Consider the following 23,650-nt stretch of genomic DNA (forward strand, 5'->3'; position numbering starts at 1 on the left):
ATGATCCTTCTGACACTTTAACTTCAGTATTATGGACAAAAGGGTCACTGGTCTCAGTTAATAAGCCTCCCTTGTCAGAGCAGTAACTTAGGAAAGGAAGTTTAACTGCTGCAGCCCGACTCATCATTCATTACAAAATGTTGCCATTTAATTAACTCAGGCTTTTTGTCATGACCATTAGGGAGACCAAGGAAGGTGACTCACTTGCAAGGAATCTTTTTTTTTCTTTGCAGAATGCTGCTGAGCCCTATTTTCAGCTGCTTACAAGTAAAAGATAAATGTTTTTGTACCCTTACATTTTAAATGGACTCACTAGCATAATAGACAATTATTTCTGCAGTGACAGTTCTGACACTCACAGTTTTCATTATTTGAATGTTGTCCATGTTCCATGTCATATTTTTGGCTATTTTCCAAATTAGCTTACAGCAATGTGAGACAGAGAAGCCAGCCCACTGACTATGTCTGTAATAAACATCCAACCCATCAAAAGCTTCAGGAGGAAGTTTCTATCTTGTTCCAATGGGGGGCTGCACTATATAATCTCTTTTTCAACCTAAGTTGTCTGTGAACTCCTTTGAAGTCACTGGATGCATTTCTCAAGCAAAATAGCATAGACTGGGCTGCCATTCCCACAAAAGTTGTATTAAATAGGCAGCATTAATCTTGACGGCTCCCTTTATTTTCCCAAATAGGTTGCCTCCAGTAACTGGTGACCCAACTATGTCTTCTGAAACTGTACTTTATATACACAAAAACAAAGAATTTATTTTCAGCCATACCCATGGCAGCTTAGAACTGAGTGCTTCCCTCTTGCCTAACTTAGTAACCATGTCTTTTTGTCCTTGGCACTTACTCTTCAATGAAAACCCAGGACTACCCTGCTAACATGATGCGTCATTTGAAAATAGAAGCTGATTATCATCAGCTTCAAGGTAAAAATGACTAACATGTTTGGGAGAATGAGACCTTTGTGCATTGTATTACTAACCATATGAGCACTACACCAATGGCTCAGCATTTCTACAAGTGGGATGTGACTCATCACTGCTTTTCACACTGTCATTTGTCCTTTGTTTACGTTTCTCTTTCCTCAGTGAGGTAAAGTGGGGGTAGGGAATAGCATTCTAGAAAAGAATCCCTATTAAATATAGAAGGGGGAAAATCATGGGAAGAATACATTACAGAGGACTCTAACCACTAACCTAAGCAGCCATGATTAGTGACGTACAAATTTCTACTACAGAAGCTTCTCTTTGGAGAATGCTCCTTCATCTGCATTAATTTGCACCAGTGTTTTGTTTTATTTGGACAGAGTAGCTGATGCAGATAAACCACACACACAAATAAGTAAACTGTACAAAAAATAAAATTATGCATCTTTTAAGAACTATAATAGATTAATGATGAGTTATTATTCAGTACAAGTTTTTAAATCCTACTCATACAAGTTAAAAAATCAAAAGAAAGCAGGCAGCTATTGAATCAAGTTATACCTTCCTACAGGTTTGCTAAAACAATCATGGAGATCCTAATGATAGCTCATAAAACAATAAGAGGTGCACTGCAGATGATAGGTACTTAAAAACACATGCCAGGAGAATATTAATGATTCCACATGAGCGTCAAAAGTTATTTCACAGTTGTTCATCAGCTTGCTCTATATCGATGAGAAAAATAGATGAGGCACATCAAAGCTATCTGGGGAAGGGAGAGAAGAATAAGTGAACTCATTTAGTTCATATTAATATGGAGCCTGTTTTTCCCAACACTACACCAAGACATGACATCCAGTTTTCTCACTCTAGCAGCACTTCATTGTAATTATAATTATACTTAGGGGTTGTAATATTTTTCTAAGTCCTCAAGTCTGCCAGATAAACCACCTGTAGTAATTGTGACAATGCAGTAGATCAACCAGTACTGCTGCACACAATTTGCAAATTCTAAACCAAATTGTTCAAATTCTATATGAAAAGCAATTCTTTCATTTACAAATTTGCATAACGTGCTTAAAAAACAATAATACTTTCTTACTATACAACCAGCACACTCAGCCACTTGAACCATACTAAAGTCCTCTAAGTTTAAATTCTACTCTTAAAAAAAGGGTGGTATCATTCAGAAAAATGTCAATCCCAAATCAGAAGCATGTCCCTAGTTTAGGAAATATTTTAGCTGAGTCATCTACTGGCAACTTTTCTGTCCTTAAGTTCAGAAAAAAATTAAAGCACATGCTTAAATGTGTCCCTTAGATTCATGATCCAATTACAGCCTTGAGGATCTCAAGCTTAAGCAGAAGCTTACATTTGTCTTCAGAGTCCCTGAAGTTAAATACTGTTGATGAAATATGCTGCATGAAGGCATGGCAGAGCTCCAAGACCTGTGGCAAAACTCCAGCTGACTTGCAACAGTCAGGGTTTCACATGTGACCTATATAAATGCTTCTGTAAATATTTCTTCCATGGAATTATTGTTATTGAGGTCTAGGCCTGTTTATTTTTTAAAGTCTGGGTAAATACCAGCAAACAGTCTTTTAGATACAATATCTAATGTACTAGGTAAATCTTCTCTTTCTCCAATTTGTACTACGGAAAAGCCACCAAGAATTCTTTGCATAGATACCAAATTTGATATTGTTTTTGCAAAAAGCAAAATATTTTTTTTATTAACAATGTCTCACCAATCAACTTCAAGTTGAGCTTCATTTTGCTGCAGAATCAGAGCACAAACATTTAATATAATTTCTAGTTTGCAGTTTTAAGTAGTTTACATATTGTCTAATACACAAGTGAATTTCATCTGCAGTGAAGAACACAATTCCCAGAGGTACACCCTGAGCGTGAACTTACACATTACACAGATTTAAGTGGTGTAATGATTATTCTCAGCTGCTTGCTCGTATCCAGACATGGCAATTTGCCACTGCTCAGTATAAATAATGATAGCCCTGCCAAACTGATCATGGAAATGGCTCAGATTAAAAACAACTTCCCTGAAAATCCAAATATAATTACAACATGCTAAAAACATATAAACTTGGGAAAGAAAAACGCAGAATGTTTTCAGACACTAAGTTCTTTCACTGTCCATTTTTAACAACAATACAGCAATATTCCCAGGACTACCAAAGTGGCTTTGTTTGATAGAGTGCATGTCTAGACCTATAGGACAAACACTATAGCTTAAACACATTTCACCCTTGCAAACCTATATATCAGAAAAAAATAAAAATAAAGCCTTCCGAGTATTAACAAACAGAAAACAAACTCTAGCATTAGTTTATGTCCCATAATTTTTTGTAATTTAACGGGACACATTTCGTTACCATTAACACCGATTTACTTGGTCTGAAACCTGGTTTCTAAACTGAAGACATGAGGTTTCCACGGCATCTTTCCAGCAGAAACCTCATCTTTCCAGCATTGCATGTCTACTCCTGGCTGGTATACTGACACCACAGTACTTCAGCACTTCCACAGCAACACTCAGGATTTACAGTACACGGAGGTACAGGTTTATCTCACCTCCAAAACCATCAGGCACATATGTTTTAAGCACAATGTTGCAGAAAACCGTTGGAAGAGAGAGTGGTTTGTTGCCTTCATTCCGAAGTGAAATGTGTCTGTAACCTGCTTGCAGACCATCCAGAGGCAGGATCCTCTGACCAATCAACTTATTATTGTCATCATACACTGCTATTCTCAGGACAGCCAGATCAGGAAGAATAACCTGGAAAGCCATAAAACGAAGAAATTTAATGACTAATACAGTAGCACCCTCCCCACCTCCCATGTTTGAAGCAATCTGCTCATTCACTTTGTATGCTAGAAACAGACTCATCACTGAAAGATAACATCAGTCCTTGCAAATCACATACTTTCAGATTCCCTTTCCTAGATTTTTTTTTCACCATAAATAATAGGTAATTTCAGAATTATCCATTCTTACACTTACACTAGCTAAATATTTTGCGTATTTATTTTACGTTACTGGTGACATCAATAACAGGCAGGTAAATACTATTTGGGAAATGGCAGATACCATGGCAACTGAAGAGTAGATAACACTGAATCAGGAGGAATTGTGACCCGAAGACTGGATTTGGGATGTATCCAAAAGGGCAATTAAGAATGGAAGGAATGCAAGCACAAGCTAATGGGGATGTATGCTGAACTTTGGGTTCTGCAGAGTGGAGAAGCAGACAGAGGACAAGACAGGGTGAAAGACCTGCTGAAATGGTGTGCTGCCAGCCAAAGTGGGTAGTCACAACATGAAAGGTATGCATGGTGGGCAGGAATGCTGCCAGCTATCTGCATCTGTCAGCTCTCACCTTGAGTGACCAAAAGAATAGCAAAAAATCCCCTTCCTTCCCAAGAACAAAGATGCTGCCTCTGTGTGGAGCAGCAAGGAGGAGACAGACTAACCAAGATGTGCAGCCTCTGTGTCAGTCTGCCTTGACTGTATGCTGGGAAAGGTTTTCCCAATCTTTCCCTACCCAGTTCTATTCACTGATGCTTATGGTACAAAAGACCTAAGTAAATTGCATCTACCATCAGCCTTGGACTTTCCCCCTAACACTTTAACTTTAGGTTTTAGAAGCCACAAAATAAAGTATGCTTTTGGTTTCTGAACCCACCTGAGCTATTCATAGATGTCCTGCTCTATTGCTCAGGATGAGTGATAACTACTCACTCACAGCACAGGTTACCACCAGGACTGACCCACATTTCCCCTTACACAACAGAGTGACAACACAGAACTTGATTAGAATGACTGAAGCTTTATTTTAATTAAAAACAACAAAACATGACAGAAGAACAATCGAACATGTTACCTGAGAACAACTGTGTAGGATTAAACATCAGCTTAAGGAGAACATTGTAACCCAAATAGGTCAGGTAAGATCTCTCCTCTACAGGCCACAGATGAGTACATCTTTTGTTACTTGATGGGCTCAGAGACTGACTAGGGAGCAGGAGTGGGGACTGAGAGGGTTATAGTTCCCTCTCTGTTCATTTGTTCTAGGGTATCCTCGAAGGCATTCCCACCCTCATGACATTTTAGCACTGTGCACCTCACATTTTCATTTCCTTCGACCAGAAGAACTGTTCCTGCTGTGCTTACGCTATTCATCTGCCTTGGTCATCAAAACATATATGTTTTGATTACAGTGCTGAGCTTGATACAATAATGACCTGGGATGAAGAAAAATAATCTCTTGGCTTACAGTATGAGTTACTTGAGAGAATGTATGACCATGTAATTGTTTATTGCAGAGTAGAGCAGAAAGTCCAAGGAATATTAGCATCAGCCATCATATACATGTCATGATATACAGGTTCCCTGCTTTTACAATGAAGCTGAGTGCACCCTGTACTTTATGGGCCTTTTGATTTGACAAATTGGAAAGGAGCAGATGCTGGCCATATGGCTAGCAAGCCATGGGCAGCATGGTTGCCTGTCATGTACTTAAGCGCTTTCCCTGGGCCTTCTCATACACAGGGTAAAGCGCTTGAATTCACATTCATTTCAGAAAATATCTGAGTCCAGAAGAGTCTCTTGCATTAATTACATTTCTATTAAAAATAGTTATACTGTTTAGAAAGCAGATGATGTGTGTCGTATACCCAAGAGTAAAGTGGTATCACCACGCGGCAAAGTCTGTCACTTTGGAATAAAAGAGCAACAATTCTGCATGACAACAAAACAGGTGTAAGCAAAACAGACACTCTCAAAGACAGCACTGCTAACACATGTAGTCTGGATGAAACTCCAGCTGACAAAAAATATATATATGTGTGTGTCATATATATAAAGACTGAGAGATAAAAACTGAACATGGGCAATAACAACTGATCTCTCTTTTTAAATCCCCCATACTAAGAAAAAAAGGTTTGTTTTTCTTTTGTTATTGAGGAAAAAAAAAGGTACATAATGCACATGGAGGAGGGAGCTGGCAACACATCTGAGGAACACAGCACCCTTCCAACTTTTCCATGTAACAACATTGACCTTAGCTTTGGATGCAGCATCTCACCTGCCCTCTGGGCTGAAGGAACAGTGCAAGATAGCAGCCACTGCCAGGGCAGGGAAGAAGAAATCTCCAAGGAATGATGGTGTCCACCAGCGGGGGCTCATTCTGAGCAGACTGCATACCTTGAACACAGGCATGGCCACGATGGAGGTGGCTACCTCCGAGTGGGAAGAGGAAGCAAAGGGGAGGGAAAAGCCAAACAGAAACAAAAAATCATGTGACAGCTACAGAGGTTATCCATTAGAAAAGCAAAACAATGCAAAATTAAAAAAAAAATCTCTTGAAAGCTTCTTTCAGCTTTAGATTGTTTACTGTAGTAAACAGGAACCCTACAAACCCTTTTTCATGGGAGCAGCACTTATTCATGTGAGCAGTCAGACTGAAGCAGGGAAAGGTAGCTCAAGTGAGCAAGGATGCTCATGTGCAAAAGGGCTGGCAACGACAAACAGTACTTTCCAAATATCCTACCTTTCGAAATACAAATGATTCTTCATTGTAAACAGGGTTCAGACCATTGTTCATCACCATGCGTGTTCGAAATTCTTTACGTATTGTGTCCGTGGGTAAACCATACATATCCACTTCTACATACGTACCAATTTTTTTGTCTGATAAAAACTGACCAGATATTACCTGCAACATAATAACAGAAGAGTTAGGAAAAGCAGTACAGAGAATATCAACAATACAATGTACACAGCACAATATGAATACTGGAAATATGGATAATTTTTTATTTAGTGAAAGCACTCTGACAAAAGCTTTATACAGAACAGATATGTATTTAATCATATGAAAATGGTATAATTACCGCTAAAATTGCACTTACTTGGAAAAATTATGATAAGACCTTGAATATAACCTTAATTTTCATTTTAGTTCTCTTATATGAACTTACAGAGTAAACTCTATAAATGTGAAATGTGACAAAAAATTACTTCAGTCACTATGTTATGGTATTAAAAGTTATAAACAAGTTATAACACAAGAGCCCAATTAGCTGCTGTCTACAGAGGCATTCAAAATTTTAACAAAATATGCTGAATGAAACAAGCACATTGGGCACTACTATTTTGCAACTGCTCTCAAAACATGCTTTAAACTTTTCTGTTCAGAATCTATTATGTGTCTCATCTACAAAGATGTAAAAGGAACCTGTTGCTCTTCTTTCTCTTTGGTGCAGGTTTTATAGAAATCACATGTCAATCTAATTCCATATTCTTTGTCTGGGAAATGCATGATGCTTAAAAAGCAAACAAACAAACAAACAAAACGCCGTGATTACTCCAGGGCAAATTTATATTCCACCAAGATGATCTATTGCTTAAAAATACAGCTAATGTTTTCATTACTAAGATCAAGGAGGGAAGAAAATCATTGAAACGCAATTTTGCAGATCTAAGCTCATTTGAGACATTCTTTTCTTTTCATGATCTAACATTCTTCCAGGGAACACTCTGGATAACAAACCTGAAAAATGTTGTGGCTGAGGGGCACCAGCACTGGCTTTGGTCTACTCTTACAGTTTTTTTATTTTTAAATAACAGTATGCATCTACAAGGGGAATCCTGCTCTTTGTCAGGGCTTCTAGCTATCACTGCAGTACAAATAAAATTCAGAATCAAGAGACTATGCAGCAGAAGATGGACTCCTTATATAACCCTGATCCATCTCTTTCTCTCTCTTCTGTGCGCTCTTCCTGCTGTTTACATCCACCGAGCGTGTTTTCTATTTAATAAGATAGTACATTCTCCTCTGTAAGGACTGTATCTTCCCATGTATCAAATGTGTACAGCATTCTTCAGCAAAGCCCCAGCTCAGAGTAGGCACCAAACAGTAATCATTGCAAACAAAACCTTTTATATTTTTCCTCCACAATTCTTGAATGAATTGGTTGACATTATTATTCCATTCTTACGGGTTCAGGGAAGAAGCATGGAATTATACACAAGTTTTAGTCACTCAAGAAAAACAAGTGACAAAATAAGTGATCTAAGAACCATCTCTAGTGCTTTGTAGCACTATGTTCTCACCGCCAGATCCCACTTCCTCCTTGGAGAGATTGTACTGCCTTTAAATTTTGTTTTAATTTTTAAGTTTTTATTCTTCTGGAGGTGCAAATGAAACTTAATTCTCTACAATGCACAATGAATCCTCGTTCAGAGAGACTTTGAGATCTCTATGCTACACACAGAAAGAGACAACTGAAAGCCAAACTTTTGTTAAGCTGCACATAGGGTATTTGAGCAAAGAGAGCCAAGCGTCAAGTCAGAAAACAGGATTTACAAACAATTACCAAAATGCGATGCCTAGCCATGTTTTGGAACCACAACAGAAGATTTATGGACTTTGCTAGTCATAGATGAGTCTAAAGTAATGACCTCAATCACAGGAGCCACTTTTCTCTACTCATTTTGAAAATATCCTGTCCACATATGCCCATATTCCTCCTTGCCCTGTGGTGAGGAGTGAAGTTTGTACAGTTTCATACTATCCACAGAAATGAACTCCACTCATTTACTCGTTTCTGATGTAAATCAAGAAGAGCATGAGGGGGCTTAACATTCAGTGATAATGTGTAATAACAAATCATTTCTAATTATATCACGTTCAATTCAGATCAAGTAAACATAACTTGCCATCAAAAAACAACAACAGCTAACAAAAAAAAAAAAGAAAAAAATCTGAGGACATACAGACAACCCAAACAGTTTTTGCAACTATCCTATTTCTATTCACATTTAAATGTGATTTTGGATGTCCTGAGATGACAGAAGTCTGTAGCAGTTTTACCTGTACAGAACATGTTGCAGCAATTACACCATCTACAGGAGTTTCAGAGAAAGGGTCAAACGTTCGATCTGGTCGCCGCATGAAATCTGGTTTAAGTAGATAGCTTATTTCAAGAAAAAGAAGAAGAAAGTTATTCTTTTGTGGAAACTGAACTTGTATTAACTACATAATAAGTGGAAATGGATGTTCTAGCTTTAAACAATGAACTCTCCTACAGCACTGTGAAATACAGACTCATTCTAGCTGCAAGTGTGAGGAAATAACACTGCGTACCTAGAATAGAGATAAATGTTAATCTTAATTTTGAATTACCAGCTACTGAGGGATTAAATCAATCCTGGATTTCAAGAGGAAACTAAATGTAATGTAATAAAGGACATTTCAAAAAAATTTAGTAACACATTTTAAAAATACAGTGAGTTATCATATAATAAAAAATAGATGCTCTCATTTACTTTATTTCTTTAATGCTTTTGAAAAATACAGAGAAAAATGCAGAAAAATACAATTGAAAAAAATTATTATTTTTTTTTTTTTAAATGAAGCACTTCCAGAGAGTCAAGACTCATACAATAAATTTCAGCTTGAAGCTAATTTTTTCATCTCGGTTATAAAACCTTGGGGAAAACAGCTGATATTAGTACTGACAGATTGTTAATTATAGTAGCACGAAAGGTACTACCATAATAACACTTACAATACATCCCTGAGGACTATACACTGGATCAACATATCAATGAAGCTAATACGTGCACTGGTGAATCAAAAGCCAAGGATTCTGCCATCAGAATAAAACAGTAGCTGATCCACAAAAATGCTACGCTATATGACAGGAATTTTGTTCCACTGGTGGAAGAAAATGTGTAACTGGAGTCATCTTGCTAATTCTGTAGCCCTGACAGACAGCAGTTGCTAGTTGTTTTTTTTTTTTTTTTTTTAATCCACATTATAGCCTCTCTAGCAAATCACTGGTACACAATGTTATAAAGTCCTACACAGGATTCAGGAATAACTTAAAAAATGCTAGAAAAACTCTGAAAGACAGACTCTCAATGCATTTTCTCCTATTTTTCATAACATGGTTTCTGTTTAGGAAAGTAATATTGCTTACTATTCTCCCATTAAAAATGTGTGTAATTTCATAATATTTTACTGATTTAAAGTAGACTATGGGCAAAAGGGAACTATCTGAAACATGCTAAGCCTAGACTTCAGGCCTGCTGAAATAAAAAATGTTCATGCTCTCGTTTCACCAGCATGAAAACTGTAAATCAGAGAAAAAAAAGGATAACAGACTGAAGGAAATGTAATTTCTAATTTTCATTGCCCTGAGTGTTTTCTCTCTGTGATGAAACAGCACCACATTTACAAAATATTACCACTATATTACTATTACCACTATATTACTGTAATACCAGAAGACTCACACAAGATCCAAGAAATTTAGTGGATAATGAAGCCTGTCTCAGAGAATTTGCCAGAAGTACATAGTTGCTCTTCTACTAGGCTAATGAATCAAATAAAAAAGGAACCATATTCTGGCATAAAGAATTTTGTTTTCTTCTGTTTTTGTTATTTTGCCTGACATGACCAGAGATTGCACTTTTGAGAAACCCAACAGCCTCTATCGGAAGAGTTCACATTTGAAAAGAAGGCATGGAGAGGCAAAGTACTATGCTGACCATTCTGCAGCAGAAGAATTTTTACCAAGCTCCATCTACTCAGATTTTCCTTCTGAATAAGACTTCTGTGAGTAAAAGAGATGTTTTTTCTCCAGGATGAGTTTGCAGACTTTAATGTGTTTCTGGACTGTCATTTCCTACAATTCCTCAAACTTTTTCCCTTCTCTTGATATTAAAGATCAATCTATCCTATTAAGGTATAAACTCAGCATCCAAAAAAATCTATCAACATCGCTTTAGAACCCCTTTTCATGCAAAAATAATGAGCAAGAACCTAGAGATGAAACACCGTTTTCTGTGAAATCTGCTCTCCACACAAAATACAGGCTAAAAACCAAACCCAACCAACCAACAACAAACCTCAATTTATTCCAGGGAAATTTGGCTTTTCTGTGAACTTGCAATGAATCTTCATTCTGAGTCATATTTTTGAAAAAAAAATTGACAACAGAAGCTGAAGATGGATTTAAGTACCCGTGAATGGTATTCCTGATCATCTTCATAATTTGTACACAAAGCTTCTTCTATCTCATCTTTAAAAACTGGGCATCATTAAAAAGCATACTCATTTCCCTGAATTCTGTTAATTTCTACTCCTCACTTAGCATCCCATTTTTCTTTTTTTAACATATAATTAATAGTGACAAAATTTTATTAAAGCCACAGTAAAGAATTCTGATACACAGTGACAACAGTTTAAATCACATCACTCACCCGCATGATCCATTATATTCAAATTTTCCTTGATTCAACTGCATTGCTAAATCTGTCAAAAGAGAAGAATATTACTCTTTCTTCCTGAATAATGCAGATCATGAACAATCCTTTTTAGAGAAGAAAATAAGACTGCGTGTCCAGAATAATCAGTTTAAATGAAAATTAAATTTAATGCATATAAAATACAGACCTACAAACCAAAAGGAAGCAATATGAAAACTTCAGGTTTCTTCACATTTATAACAGCTTTATCAACCAAGCTGAAGCACAAGCTGTGCTTAGAAAACAGCTTCTCCCTGAATTCAAACATAGCCAGTGGTTGTGTTAAGTACCTGGGATAGGATTTTAGTCATCTAATTTTTGGCATTTACAGTACGGATTTCTCTATTCATGCTAGTGATCTAGAATCACTTTAAATAACAGACACTTTTAACAGTGAAATTAATTTTGTTCTAAGATAGACATCTAAAGCAAACATTCTGGAATTGTGTATTTCTCTACAGTGACCATACAGAACCACCTCTGATGAAGATGCCTGTATCCTGATGTCTTAAAGAAGGCGAGATGAATATTGCACTTTTTCTAAGGGTTTAATTGAATAACGTACCACAAAAAGAAATCACAGATATCACAGCAGCATTGCTTAGTTTCAACTTTTAAGGCACCTGAGTTTTATTCGGTGCATTATTATGGCATTTGTCTATAAAGACAGAAGAGTAAACTGAAACCCTCTCCCAAACTTTATGATATGTTTTCCTGCACTCTTCAAATTACACTGGAATACAACATCCTTGTTTAGCAATAACGAAGGTCTTCTTTTGCTCATAGACACTACTTATTAAAGGGAACAAAATTTCTTCTATATATTCTCTGTTACACAAAATACAAGATCCTCATATGCTCATATGAGGTATTATTTATTCTACTGGACAGCCTTAGCTTCTATTTCCTCAACTGTTCTTCAGCTTGCCAGCACTGTTGGAACATGGAAGACTAACAGAGGAAAGTTGTTCATTTCCAATTACAAAATTAACACTCTTACTCTGCAATACAAAGGGGCTGAGAACAATGTGCAATGGCAGAGGCAGTACTGGGAGAAGAGTGAAGCTTGCATATGTGCTCTGATCTCCAAACCATGTTCAGTGACTGGCTTACGAGCAGTGTACTCCAGTACAGCTTTCTCTTGCCTCCTCAGTTAGAAAGCAGTCATGGCAAGGGTGCAAAGCTTTGCAGGACAGAGCTTGTGATCATTAGAAGTTTCTACAGTACCAAAATCACCACTGAAGGAAAAGAAAAGCAAAAAAATACAGAACATTGGTCCTATCACAGATAGAAGATGAAAATGGAAAAACTGCTGTTACATATACAGCTGAAGACTTTCCTGTATTAATTAGGAAAGGAAACAAAATAAACACCCTGTTAGTTATACTCACACCTTGATTGAACAGAACAATAGATCTCCTCTCAGTATTTGCTGTGGAGAGGCATTTACATTCCTGGGTATTGTTCTCCAAGATGTGATCTCAGACCTCATTCTTTGATCCTAAACACATGACTCTCTAACACTTCACATCAGTTGGTCTAGAAATGCACTTGGCACAGTCACTACTTTTTACCATCTTAATTTGTATACTCCCTTCATCTTTACTTTGGAGACGTGCACAAAACTGTGCCAAAGCAGTGTTTTGTGAAAACAGTGATTCCCCTGCAATTAATATTTTTATTAATAAAACATTATAATTTGAGAAGTTATAGTACTCTATTATTTTTCCATGAAAGGAGGCTAAATTTTCCTTCAAAGTAGAGCTTTTTCATTACTCCTTATCTTACGCTTCCATAATTCCCCACCACCACATTATTTAGCCATATGTCCGTTTCCTCAAAAAATGCCAGAAGCAAATCCATGGCATCTGTTTGAGAGTTACTGCCCAAATCATTCTTTAGGATCGAGGTTCATTGGTCGTTGCTGCCTACCTGGGGTCTGATAGTTCAGTGAGACCATCTGGCAGCCAGCGTTCCAGAAAATTTGAGGCATGTAATTACTTGAATCCACTCGGCCTCCCTTTGGGTATATCCGACTCATTTGTCGTTTATTATAACTGTATAATTCATCAAGGAAAATGAAATAACATCATAGAAATGTATGGTCACATCCTGGTAACTTCAGTATTTCTTACATTAATCTTACTATTTCTTATCTTATAAAGCTACTTTCTTTGTTCCACTATAGACGTGGAACACTGCAAACCCAGAAATGTTCATTTGTTGTTTATCTGTAGCATTAATAGAGAGGAGGACCTAGTAATAGCCAGGAAGACTTGAAAGGATACTTCACAAACTCAATGGCATGGGTCTTCAAATACCCTAGTCCAACTGATTCATTGAAAGAAGACATGTTATGATGAATATTACGTTCTAGAAAGAAGAGACAAGATATTTTAAAGCACTTTTGTAATGTCATATTCAAAATAATACACTATGGCTAACAGAAGGATATAGCAAATTTAGGTCTGCTTCCCCATTATCTGTCACTCATTGAATCAAATTATACTGCAGAGAAATTAAGCAACAATTCTGACTTGCCACTTTCTTTCACTTTCTGGGAAATTAACGAAACTTTAATTTTTTCATTACAAGAAAATTGCTCTTTAGAGCCTATGTTGTGTTGCTAGATAAGACAAACAACATGATAAATGGTCTAATGGTGCAATATGAAAACTTCAGCTAACTGCTGACCACTGTGACAACCACTCTCACCTTACTTTACAGAAAGATGAACTAAAAAAAAGTAATTTATTTGAAAGGGTCTATAGAATATAATCAACCTCAACAGCTTCATATTCTCCCGGTAATTTAGTGACTCCTTGTGGATGATCAATAGAATAGCATGCTAACTTTATATTCAGGGAGACAGATGACAGTCATTAAAATAAATCTTCCACCATTTCTAAATTCATGAAATATAGAGATTAAAAAAACTACCTAGAATAAGCAGACAAATACTTTTATTTCATTCAACCTTTTATGTTACCTTCTGCTACATCGAAACCTTGAAATTTTACAGGCTGAGCATAGTTGACCATTGTTGATAAATATGGATGTATATTTGTTGTGGCACCTACATATTTGTAAGATGCCATCCACGCTTGTTCATCTTCGACAGTTACTAAACCCTGAAAACACATTAAAAAGAATAATCACTATTTGTGTATGCAAATACTGTTAGACTTTCAAATGTGACACAAAATTATACCTGAATCTGCAGAAAGTTAAAGAAAATGCATATTTATATAAGAAAAGAGGAAATTTCATGTCACAAATTATGATTTATTTTCTTGCTGATATATGCACCAAACATTCTCAATATTATAGGATGCATGTGAGAGGACCAATGATTAAAAAAAAAAGATCCTAAGCAGTGGGTAAATATTTCATGATGTTAGTAGGGTAATTTGGGGAATAAAAGAGAAACGTTACAATGGACTGAACAATGCTGGGAGATCATGCTCGTTGTCATATAAATTCCTAAGAACCGCAATTTAGTACACACTTTCTGATAACAATTGTGGCAGTAGCGCACACTGTATACTGAGTACAACTTTCTCAGCATCAAAACACAAATTGATTCAATTGCTAATTGTTACTAATAAAAGCAAACCAAAAAATAGGATTTACAGCTTTCATTGGAGAGATGGATGTCACAAGACCAACAAGAGACACAGTACCAAGCTCATATCTCTGGCCACTTACAAGAATAAATATGTGAATCCATCATTTACATGAGGATACACTATATTTTAATAGAACTGCAAGTTTTCTGCAAGTATCTCACATCATAGAAAACCACAATATGAAGCACTTCTCATGTGGATCTACCTGCCAACTTTTGCGGATCTGTCTACCTGTCAATCTTCCTTCCACTTTTTCCTTTCCCTAAATCAGTTTGAAACATATTCTTTTCACTGGGGAGAAGAAAAAAATCTCTGTAAATCCATGCAAATTCTGCAAGGTTTACAGTTCACAGCATTTTCCCACAAACTTGTTTGCTTGTTCTCCTACCAGTGAACCAACAACCAAAAAATCTAGCATCCTGTAGGCTATGAACTTCAGCAAGGAAGTACTAAGTATCTTCAAAATTTCTTAAAGTACAGCTTTTTATTTTCAGAATGCAATCTGTGCTCGTCAGGAAGTTCTCCTCCATTATTGTATCAGCAAATAGTGAATAACAGTGAATAACTGCAACGTTCTTTCTTAGGCAGTAAGAGTCATCATACTTCACAGCATTAAAACATGGAAGAAGAAGACAGTCCACAGTACCTAAACTACTGCAACTCACTTATTCAGGAAATGGAAGATAAAAGTAAATGTGAATCTACTTATCAGTATTATGGGCATGTACCTGCACCTGCTATATAGTTCTGACATGTTTCAAAAAATGAATTTCAAGAAAAAGTATATGCCGTGATATGCTAAGATTAGTCACAAGTACTGCGTGGAATATACAAGTTACCAGAATGAGTCCAGGTACACATGGTTTTATTCACAGTTTAGACTGAATTAAACTTCCAGAGGCCCATGAAGTCAAACTGATGCCTATTTCAATGTTGCTCACCAGGGCTCAAACCAACTGCTTTTCAGGAATCCAGATGTTGAGGGTTGACAGATTTGTTTCCTGAATATGCCAAATGATACACGCTTTTATTAGTAGAATATAGGCTTTTTTGTTAGCAGGTCAATATTTTGTAATATAGTTTAGATCAAATTAAGGCCAAATTCCTTCAAAGGAACTAGTCCTTTTCAGGTTCATCACCATTGGAAGGCCAATATTCAGGAAGATCTAAAAACCCAGCTTCTTCAATGTGCCTTCTGCTGACTGCTCAGAATTGCTAATCATATTTTACTATCTTGATCCAAAAACATCTAAGTACTGAATCACGGTGAAAAGGAATTCAAAACTGTATGCATTAGTGCTGAACAATAGCACCCTGCAGGGTACAGCTGTATGACTAAATTACTGACACACCATCTCTATGATCATTTTCTAAGAAAATCTACTGGCCACTAATTTTATCTTGGTTACCTGCAGACTTGCAATTTTTAAAAATGAACAGGCTATGCTTTTTGCAGTGTTCACAGCTAATAATTTTGAACTTTAAAATTATGAACTAGGGAGGTGAAGTAGGGATGGGATGTTTCTTAAAGCCTACAGAGACAAAGTAAAGGTTACGACAGGACATGACACTTTTGGGGGAGAGAGAGAGAACAAAGGGAGAGTTGATCTTTCTAGGTTATTTGTACCTCCCCACCATCAAGAAAAGAATCAGAACCCACTTAGAAAACAAAATAGACGGAAACAAAGTGTGGTTAGAACAGGAGCAATTTTAATGACAGAAGAGAAGGATGGAGAAGAGTGGAAGGAGGTGGAAAGAGTCTTACAGAAGGGATTCTTGGGAGAAGGAATGCAGAATTCCCAAGGGAGAGCAAAAGGAGGAAAAAGAGAGAGGAAAACAAAGTGCAGTCAAGGTAAGGGAAAAGATTAAAAAATAAAACAAAACACAACCAAACAAAAAAATGGGAAAGATGCATCTCAACACCATTCAAAGAACTGCTGTTTCCCAGTGCATGACATTTGAGACTGAGATCAGACACTTCTAAGCAGGCACAAGTCATGCACTCCTGTCTGTCCCCACGTCTTCTGAGACCTAACACCAGTATACAACTAGAGGAGGAAAGGAGGCAGAGTCACTTTCAGAAATATACTGTAGGAGTAGTGAAACTGCACATAAAATTGGTAAACCACTAAGAATGCATGTAATATGTATTTTATATATAAAGCAATAAAACAAACTATGTAACAGCCTACATGTCACCTTTTTATTGTTTTCCTGCTCAGAATCTTCAACAGCCTAAGGGGAAAAAATATATATGCATTACCCAAGGAAAATGCAATAGGAAACACTCACAGTAAGGAAAAAAAAAAAAACCAACTCAAAAAGTTAATGCATTTAGCAAAAAGTACACCCTTTTCCACTTTGTTGCATGGCTCATCTGTCCCATATGAAAAATTTGAAGTTTCTTTCAAATTTGGGTACACAAAGTATGAAATTCAGCAGCTGGCTAGCAGTTAGAACAGGAGAGAGGATGCCAGACAGTTAAGCCAAAACAAGCTCTTATCACTAGATGTTGGGGACTGGAAATTTCAGAGAAGAATGAAAGAATGTCACACCAGAGTGCACAAAGGATCATCTGGATATGTAGGCTGCCCAGACTCTGAAAACTTAAGGGTTAAGAAAGCTGTAAATGTGCTTTAGATGTCTACATTTGGAAAAGGCCTATCTCAAGATGCTATTTGCAATGGGACAAGTAAGCCTCTCTGCTGTCTGTCTTCAATTATAAACTACCAGTACCAAGTATCTTAGCTAAATGTTGACTTGGCACTAAATATACATTCCTAAAGAATAAGGATCAAGTCACTGACCAGCAAAGAAGCAGAGTAGTTAACAAAGGGTATATACTGATGATGAGTGACTAATTTGAAAAACAAAATAAAAATAATAAAAAGAAAAATGCTCAGGTAGTTAAGGACAAGCTGATTTAGCAAGTGAAACCAGCCCTAGAACAGAGGAGTTAAACAGTTCATTGGGAAGATCCACAAAAATACTGAAGAAGCAAAGATGGAGAACTGAAGAGAAACCAAGAAGGTGACAGGTCTGTTGTCTCTGTGATACTGCTGAAGAGAGACACAGTGCCAACGGCAATGTCTACTACGAAAGATTTTCTGTACCTATACTTCTATCTGTAGTAAGATCCAAAGGTAGCCAGGCAGGTGAGAAGAAGTGGCCAAAACACTTGAGTGACAGAGGAGCATGATCTGATAAAGCACCTTAGTACTCAATTTTTGTTTTGTTTTGTCTCCCTGTAACAAGTAGCAATAATGTCTTCAGTACCAGAGCAGGCTTAGTTTTGAATTCCAATGTTCTGTATCTAATTATTGTCAAGTAATATTCTGTTCCTGAATACTAAATTTCACTAAACCAAGCACCAGTAGAACAAAGGGGACTCTTACGCTGTCTGCCACCTGGCTCTCTGGTACTGCCCCACTGCAGTACCACCCCACTGGAGAGTGATCTTCCTATTTTGCCTTTACTGCTGCAGATGAAAGGGACAATCTACCCTAAGAGTTAACAATAAAGAATCCCTGAAACAAAGACATAGGATGCAGCCTTCCAAAAACTTTACTGAGCAAGAAGGCTAATACTCATCTCATATTAGGGCTCTGAAACTGAGATGCAAAGTAAAATATCAGAGCCAGATGGAAGAAACTGCTTGCTGCCTTTAATTAGTATGTTTGGTCAAATCCTCCAACTTCATGTACACATTTTTTCCTACATACATTTCTGTTTCCTAAATAAGTATTCTGCCCGAACTAGCAGGGGGTATTTTGATCTACAAAATTTTGTTTTCTCATGAAACTAAACATTAAGAATCTGGTGAAGATCTTGTGTTTGACTCTTCTGATTGTGCTGTGATGCTTCCACAAAACACAATGTCTTTTACACCCGCCTCCATGGAAAGCTTTCAAAGAGATATAAGAAAGAAGCAATCCCACCTTTTTGACACTGATGGCAACAGCTTCTTTTTGACCATAATCATCTACAGTAAGGTCACTTCCAAATTTGTATTCTGGATGAGCTTCTTCTTCCTGGTCAGCTGCACAAAAAAGAAAGAAGGATCAGTGCAAAAACCACAGCAAACTGCTGTTTTAGCATGAAACATGAAACAAACGATAGTTGAATACACAGGTTTGGTTACAGCATATCTTTATATAGAAATAGAATCCAGGGTATTAGATTTCCAAGGATTTAGTAGTAATAAATTACAGATAAGGCCTGAGATTCTTGTGGCTTTGACATGGTTAATAAGGGAGATTTTTAGTGTATTTCTGAAGGAATCATTGATTTAAAAAAAAAAAGGGCAAAAAAACACCACCAACAAAGAAACAAACAAACAAAAATGCACCAGCAATATAGGTTTGGGGTAATAACAAGAAATGAAGGCAGGGTGCTCTAACTAAAGATGAAAAAGGTTGCCTGCATCCAAACTCCTCATGTGGCTAGTCAGTCTCTCCTCATGTGCCCCTGTTACAGGGGATCCTTCCCGTTTGCTTTGAGGGTGATTTTCTATAAGAACGTGGTGTTCTCAAAGAAGCTAAAAAGGTCCCTTACGAACACAACATCATTAACCACATTACGCAGCTGGACTTAAACAATAATTTTAGAAAATACTTATTTGAGCCTCTTGGAGGTCTAGCACATAATTAATAATAGCATTATTAGAAATAAGCATTCCAATGGAAATCAGCTTGCCAAACAACAGAATCACCTCTGTGCTCTTAGGTGATTTGAAGAAAGACACTAAGAGGCCTCTCCAAAAAATCACTGTACTTCAGTCTCTTTCGGAACTGCAAGGACAGACACCATGGATCACCAAGAATATCTACCACGTTGAACTTTACTGACTGTAACAGCAGTGGCTTTGTGCTAGGAAAAAATCAAGGAGAGGATCAAGGGATAGGCTAAAGCTGGGACATTTGGCGTCAGATGGGTCACAGACCAGCGGTACAGACACTTGCAGGTACTGAATGATTTACCTCTTCAGAAGGTGGACATAGGTGCGGTAAATCACAACCTAAAAATGTTTTTTTTCTCTGTTGGCCATAAAGACATTCCGCATCATTGGCTCATATCTAGATGTTTAAACTGAAGGCATCTGAAGTTTGGCAAGAAAAATCCTATCTTTGATTTTATCCTTATAAATGATAATGCAATAATCCCATCTGATGTTGACACAAGCATTATAAATAGTAACAAAATCTCTTTTTGAAACAAAGATTACAGGTTCCCAGTCACTCTACCCCCTCCCTCCCTCAACACATATATGTACAGTGAAAATTGACTTTGTTTCTGTTCCAGTATGATTTCTGAACAGTGAGTAAAAGTTAAAAATTATCCCTAGTACTAACTGAGCTCACATTTCTACCACAGCCTACAACAGAGCCAGGAGCAGCTGTAGTATCTATCTGAGATGAGATGGTAAGCCTGGAAGTCTGTATAAATGGTCCTGCATTGAGCCCACACTTTCTGCTCCTGCCACAGGCTGTGACTCTGTGGGTAATGCAGATACTACTTGATGCCAGTCTACTGTTTTACAATAGGCAGTGTTTGAGAGCCCTTCTCTATGAAATCCTCACCACTTTCTATTTCTTCTTCATTATCATCCTCCAGGATATTTACAGGAGCAGCAGTTTCTCCAGCCTCCATCATCTTTTTCAAAGCATCAAGCTGTTCTGTTCATAAGAAAAATAAAAAGTAATCAGTCATGACATCAACAGTTTGTAGCACAATTAAATACATCAGAACAATCATAAATGATTCTCTGATCCTGAGAGCTACTTTTATTTAAGGGGATCTTTAAGATCGAGTTTTCAGTTAGCAATAAAATTTTACAGAGCATGAGCATCATTAGGCACATACTGTTCTTAGATCTGAAAAGTGGTCAGTAAGAGCTGTATCCAAAGCTCACTGAAGTTACAGAAAATATTTCCATAGACTTCAAAGGCCTTTGGAGTGAGCATATTATTTCTTCAAAGAATAAGTAGACAGCTATCTCTTTGGTGGTTGATGTATGCAAATGGAGACAAGGCACTTGAATTTTCAATTGTGTTGCCATGTGCGTTTCAGTTAGACAGTATGAACACAATCATGTATCGCTGAAGTCAGCAGAAGGTCTGCATGCTTATCTTTTACTGGAGAAGGACCAGGGTCTATCACTTCAGCCATACTGGGAACTAAGATAGCAACATTATTACTGAAAGGAGATAAATATCAGAACTAGCAATAACAAGAAAAAGAGCAATTTGAAATTCCATTTCATTTTTTGCTTATCCTGGAAAAACACAGCAATGTAAACATACCAGTGTAGGCAGAATTTACTAGAGATCCTATCTGTGTTATATTTTAGCTTGAACAGCAATCTGATAAAGTCCCAGGGTTACATTTCCAGGTCTGTCTATGCCCTTGCTGAATGCAGATAGCAAGGCCTAAGCTCTGTCAGTCATATGAAACACAAGTGCAAACAAAGTATCATTTACATGTAATTCATATTCTTTAACAGAAATGTATGAGCAATTTGGAAGCCTTAGTAACAAAGTCCATTCAAATTAATCTAGACTTTTGTTTAAGACAAGATTACTTACTTTTTTCTACTTCAGGTTTCAACCTTTTATTCTTTATGAGAATCTTTCTTTTGAGGTCATTAGGAGAAGGTAAGGCTTTACCTGGATCAAGCTGTAAAATAATTTATAGAAAAGGTTTTAATAACACCTATTTGACCTCTCTGTAACTCAACTGGGGATTTTGACTTTAGGACAGTAATGGTAAGGGGCAGTGAACAAGCAGTGCCACCTCAGGCACAACCCTTGGAGGCAGTCTGACTACAGTTGTCTCCTCTGATTCTTCCCTATCTCATGGGAAACCTGTGCTCATCCCCATCTACACTGGTTATAATGTCTCCCATTCTGTCCTGCCTAGCAGTAGGCACAGAAGAGACCGCCAACCATTCATCAGAGGACTTCCTACTTTCCTTCTCTACATGTGGCTCACATGCAGTTTAAGTCAGAGTTTAGCCCTTTTTAATTTCATCTCTAAATAACTCACCTTTTATAGTCCCTTCAAGCTGTAATAATGGAAGTGAGGCTGCCTACATATGCAGAGTAAAAGTGGGCTGGCACTGGTGAATGGAAAACTCTGCCCAGTCCTTAGCTAAGTGGTGAAGACTATTTTTGCCAGCAGGGCTACAGGGTCACATCTTCAGTATTCGTGAAAGCCAAATGGCAAGTCTGACATACACAGGAAGTACTACTAAAGGTTTTGTTCCAACTCTGGGAGGGAGAAAATATATTACTGGAAAAAAAAAAAAAGTAAAAAAAATCCTCTGATTTAAGCCTCATCACACCACTGAGGCTAAGAAACAGATTTGGATATGATAAGTAACACACTCTCCACCTTAGGCTTGCTAAGGATATTATAGAGGGAGTCACTACTATAATGGATTGTGGTTCCCAGATAACTATAAATGGTACAGGAGTAGAAAATATTGCCAGGACTAGTAAAAATTCTTAGAAGAAATGCTTAGATATTCTGATCCTTAAATCCAACTCTGAGTTACATAGAAGCAGCATTGTGGACAAAGAAACAAAAGAACAAAGCACCACAACTTGAAACCCAATAAAAGAAGCAGAGGTGACAATTAACAACCAGGGAAAAAACAACAACAACAAAAAAAAAAACAGCCCAACTCCACAAGAATGGGTGCAAACCTCCTTCCAAGAAGGTAACGATATCCATAACTACCAGGGCTAGCATAGTCATTGGAGTTTTGGCATGCTGGATGAAGACAAAATACAACTGTTCCTGAGAGTGCCTGAGTTGTAATTCCACTAGATGTCAGTGCCGCAGAGCTCGTTCATCCCCAAGCACCCCCTCGCACAGGGCATAGCTGCATGCCCATTTGGACGAATATTTCCTTAAAACTAAATCTGCTTCAGCCAGTGCTGTCTCTCTCTGAAGTCTGTCCTCCTCAGTCTGTAGAAGTACCAGAAAACAAGCACTCATACACAATTCAGGCTCCTGTGGCCATCTCTGCCACATTTGCTTTGGTAGCAGCTGGGGACTGAATTCACCCACAACAAGGAAGGGGCACAAACTGCAGAAGGCTCAGTAGTGCTACAGAGCACAGGCATCTGAGACTAATTACTGGGCCCTGAGGTAGCAGCATGGTTCTCTTTGGCCAGCTTTATTTTAGGCTTGCCTGAAAGCTGCTGGAGGTTGTCATTTATGAGGAATGTGGCAAGGTGCTACATACAGCAGGCAACATTACAGGTTTAGTTCTCTCAGATGCACCTTTCATGGCAATGACCTGATATTCACCAAGCCTGGTGAGTTGCTGTCCCTGCAACATGCAAGGAAACCCAAAAAAAGCACAGTTTTGAAGATGATAATACCAGGAGGCCCCTGGCAGGAGACGACAAATAAAGCAGAATCTTCTTTGACATGGTCTCCCACAGCACTGAAGAGTGCCTGTAGGTTTTGGGTGGCTGCTGGCAGACAGTGAGCACATTGCTCAGGAGAGTAGCAAAGGACTGGGGGAGTAGTTGCAAGCAGTGGATAACAAGCTATTAAAGCCTCAAACACTGTGTTTGTGGAGGAGTGCCTGTTATTACCTCCTGCCACGCAGGAGAGTGAAGTGCATGCAGATTACAGTGCACTTGATAGTCCAAATGAGACTGCAGGGAACTCTGCTTAATTTAATTGTTAATGCAGTAGTGGGGGCCACCTAGACTTCAGGGTCTGATCTAGAGCAT

The 23,650-nt window shown here is 37.6% G+C and overlaps 1 protein-coding gene across 13 annotated transcripts in view; it reads right to left on the reverse strand.

Annotated features, from left to right (window-relative positions):
- Window positions 1-23,650, reverse strand: part of PLCB4 (phospholipase C beta 4) — a 200,677-nt gene that overhangs the window by 35,026 nt on the left and 142,001 nt on the right. For 12 of the 13 annotated variants that reach the window (XM_040551655.1, XM_040551652.1, XM_040551647.1 and 9 more), the window contains 11 exons: window positions 21,485-21,575; window positions 20,480-20,575; window positions 18,839-18,939; window positions 17,100-17,135; window positions 14,261-14,402; window positions 13,560-13,644; window positions 13,204-13,328; window positions 11,227-11,278; window positions 8,831-8,933; window positions 6,506-6,670; window positions 3,528-3,732 (listed from right to left, as the gene is read on the reverse strand). In XM_040551655.1, the coding sequence (XP_040407589.1) occupies window positions 3,528-3,732; window positions 6,506-6,670; window positions 8,831-8,933; window positions 11,227-11,278; window positions 13,204-13,328; window positions 13,560-13,644; window positions 14,261-14,402; window positions 17,100-17,135; window positions 18,839-18,939; window positions 20,480-20,575; window positions 21,485-21,575 (1,201 nt within the window). The remainder of the gene's footprint in view (window positions 1-3,527; window positions 3,733-6,505; window positions 6,671-8,830; window positions 8,934-11,226; window positions 11,279-13,203; window positions 13,329-13,559; window positions 13,645-14,260; window positions 14,403-17,099; window positions 17,136-18,838; window positions 18,940-20,479; window positions 20,576-21,484; window positions 21,576-23,650) is intronic. The other variant, XM_040551649.1, reaches the window with a different exon arrangement.

This window comes from Cygnus olor, chromosome 3, assembly GCF_009769625.2.
Source record: "Cygnus olor isolate bCygOlo1 chromosome 3, bCygOlo1.pri.v2, whole genome shotgun sequence".
Taxonomy (NCBI): domain Eukaryota; kingdom Metazoa; phylum Chordata; class Aves; order Anseriformes; family Anatidae; genus Cygnus; species Cygnus olor.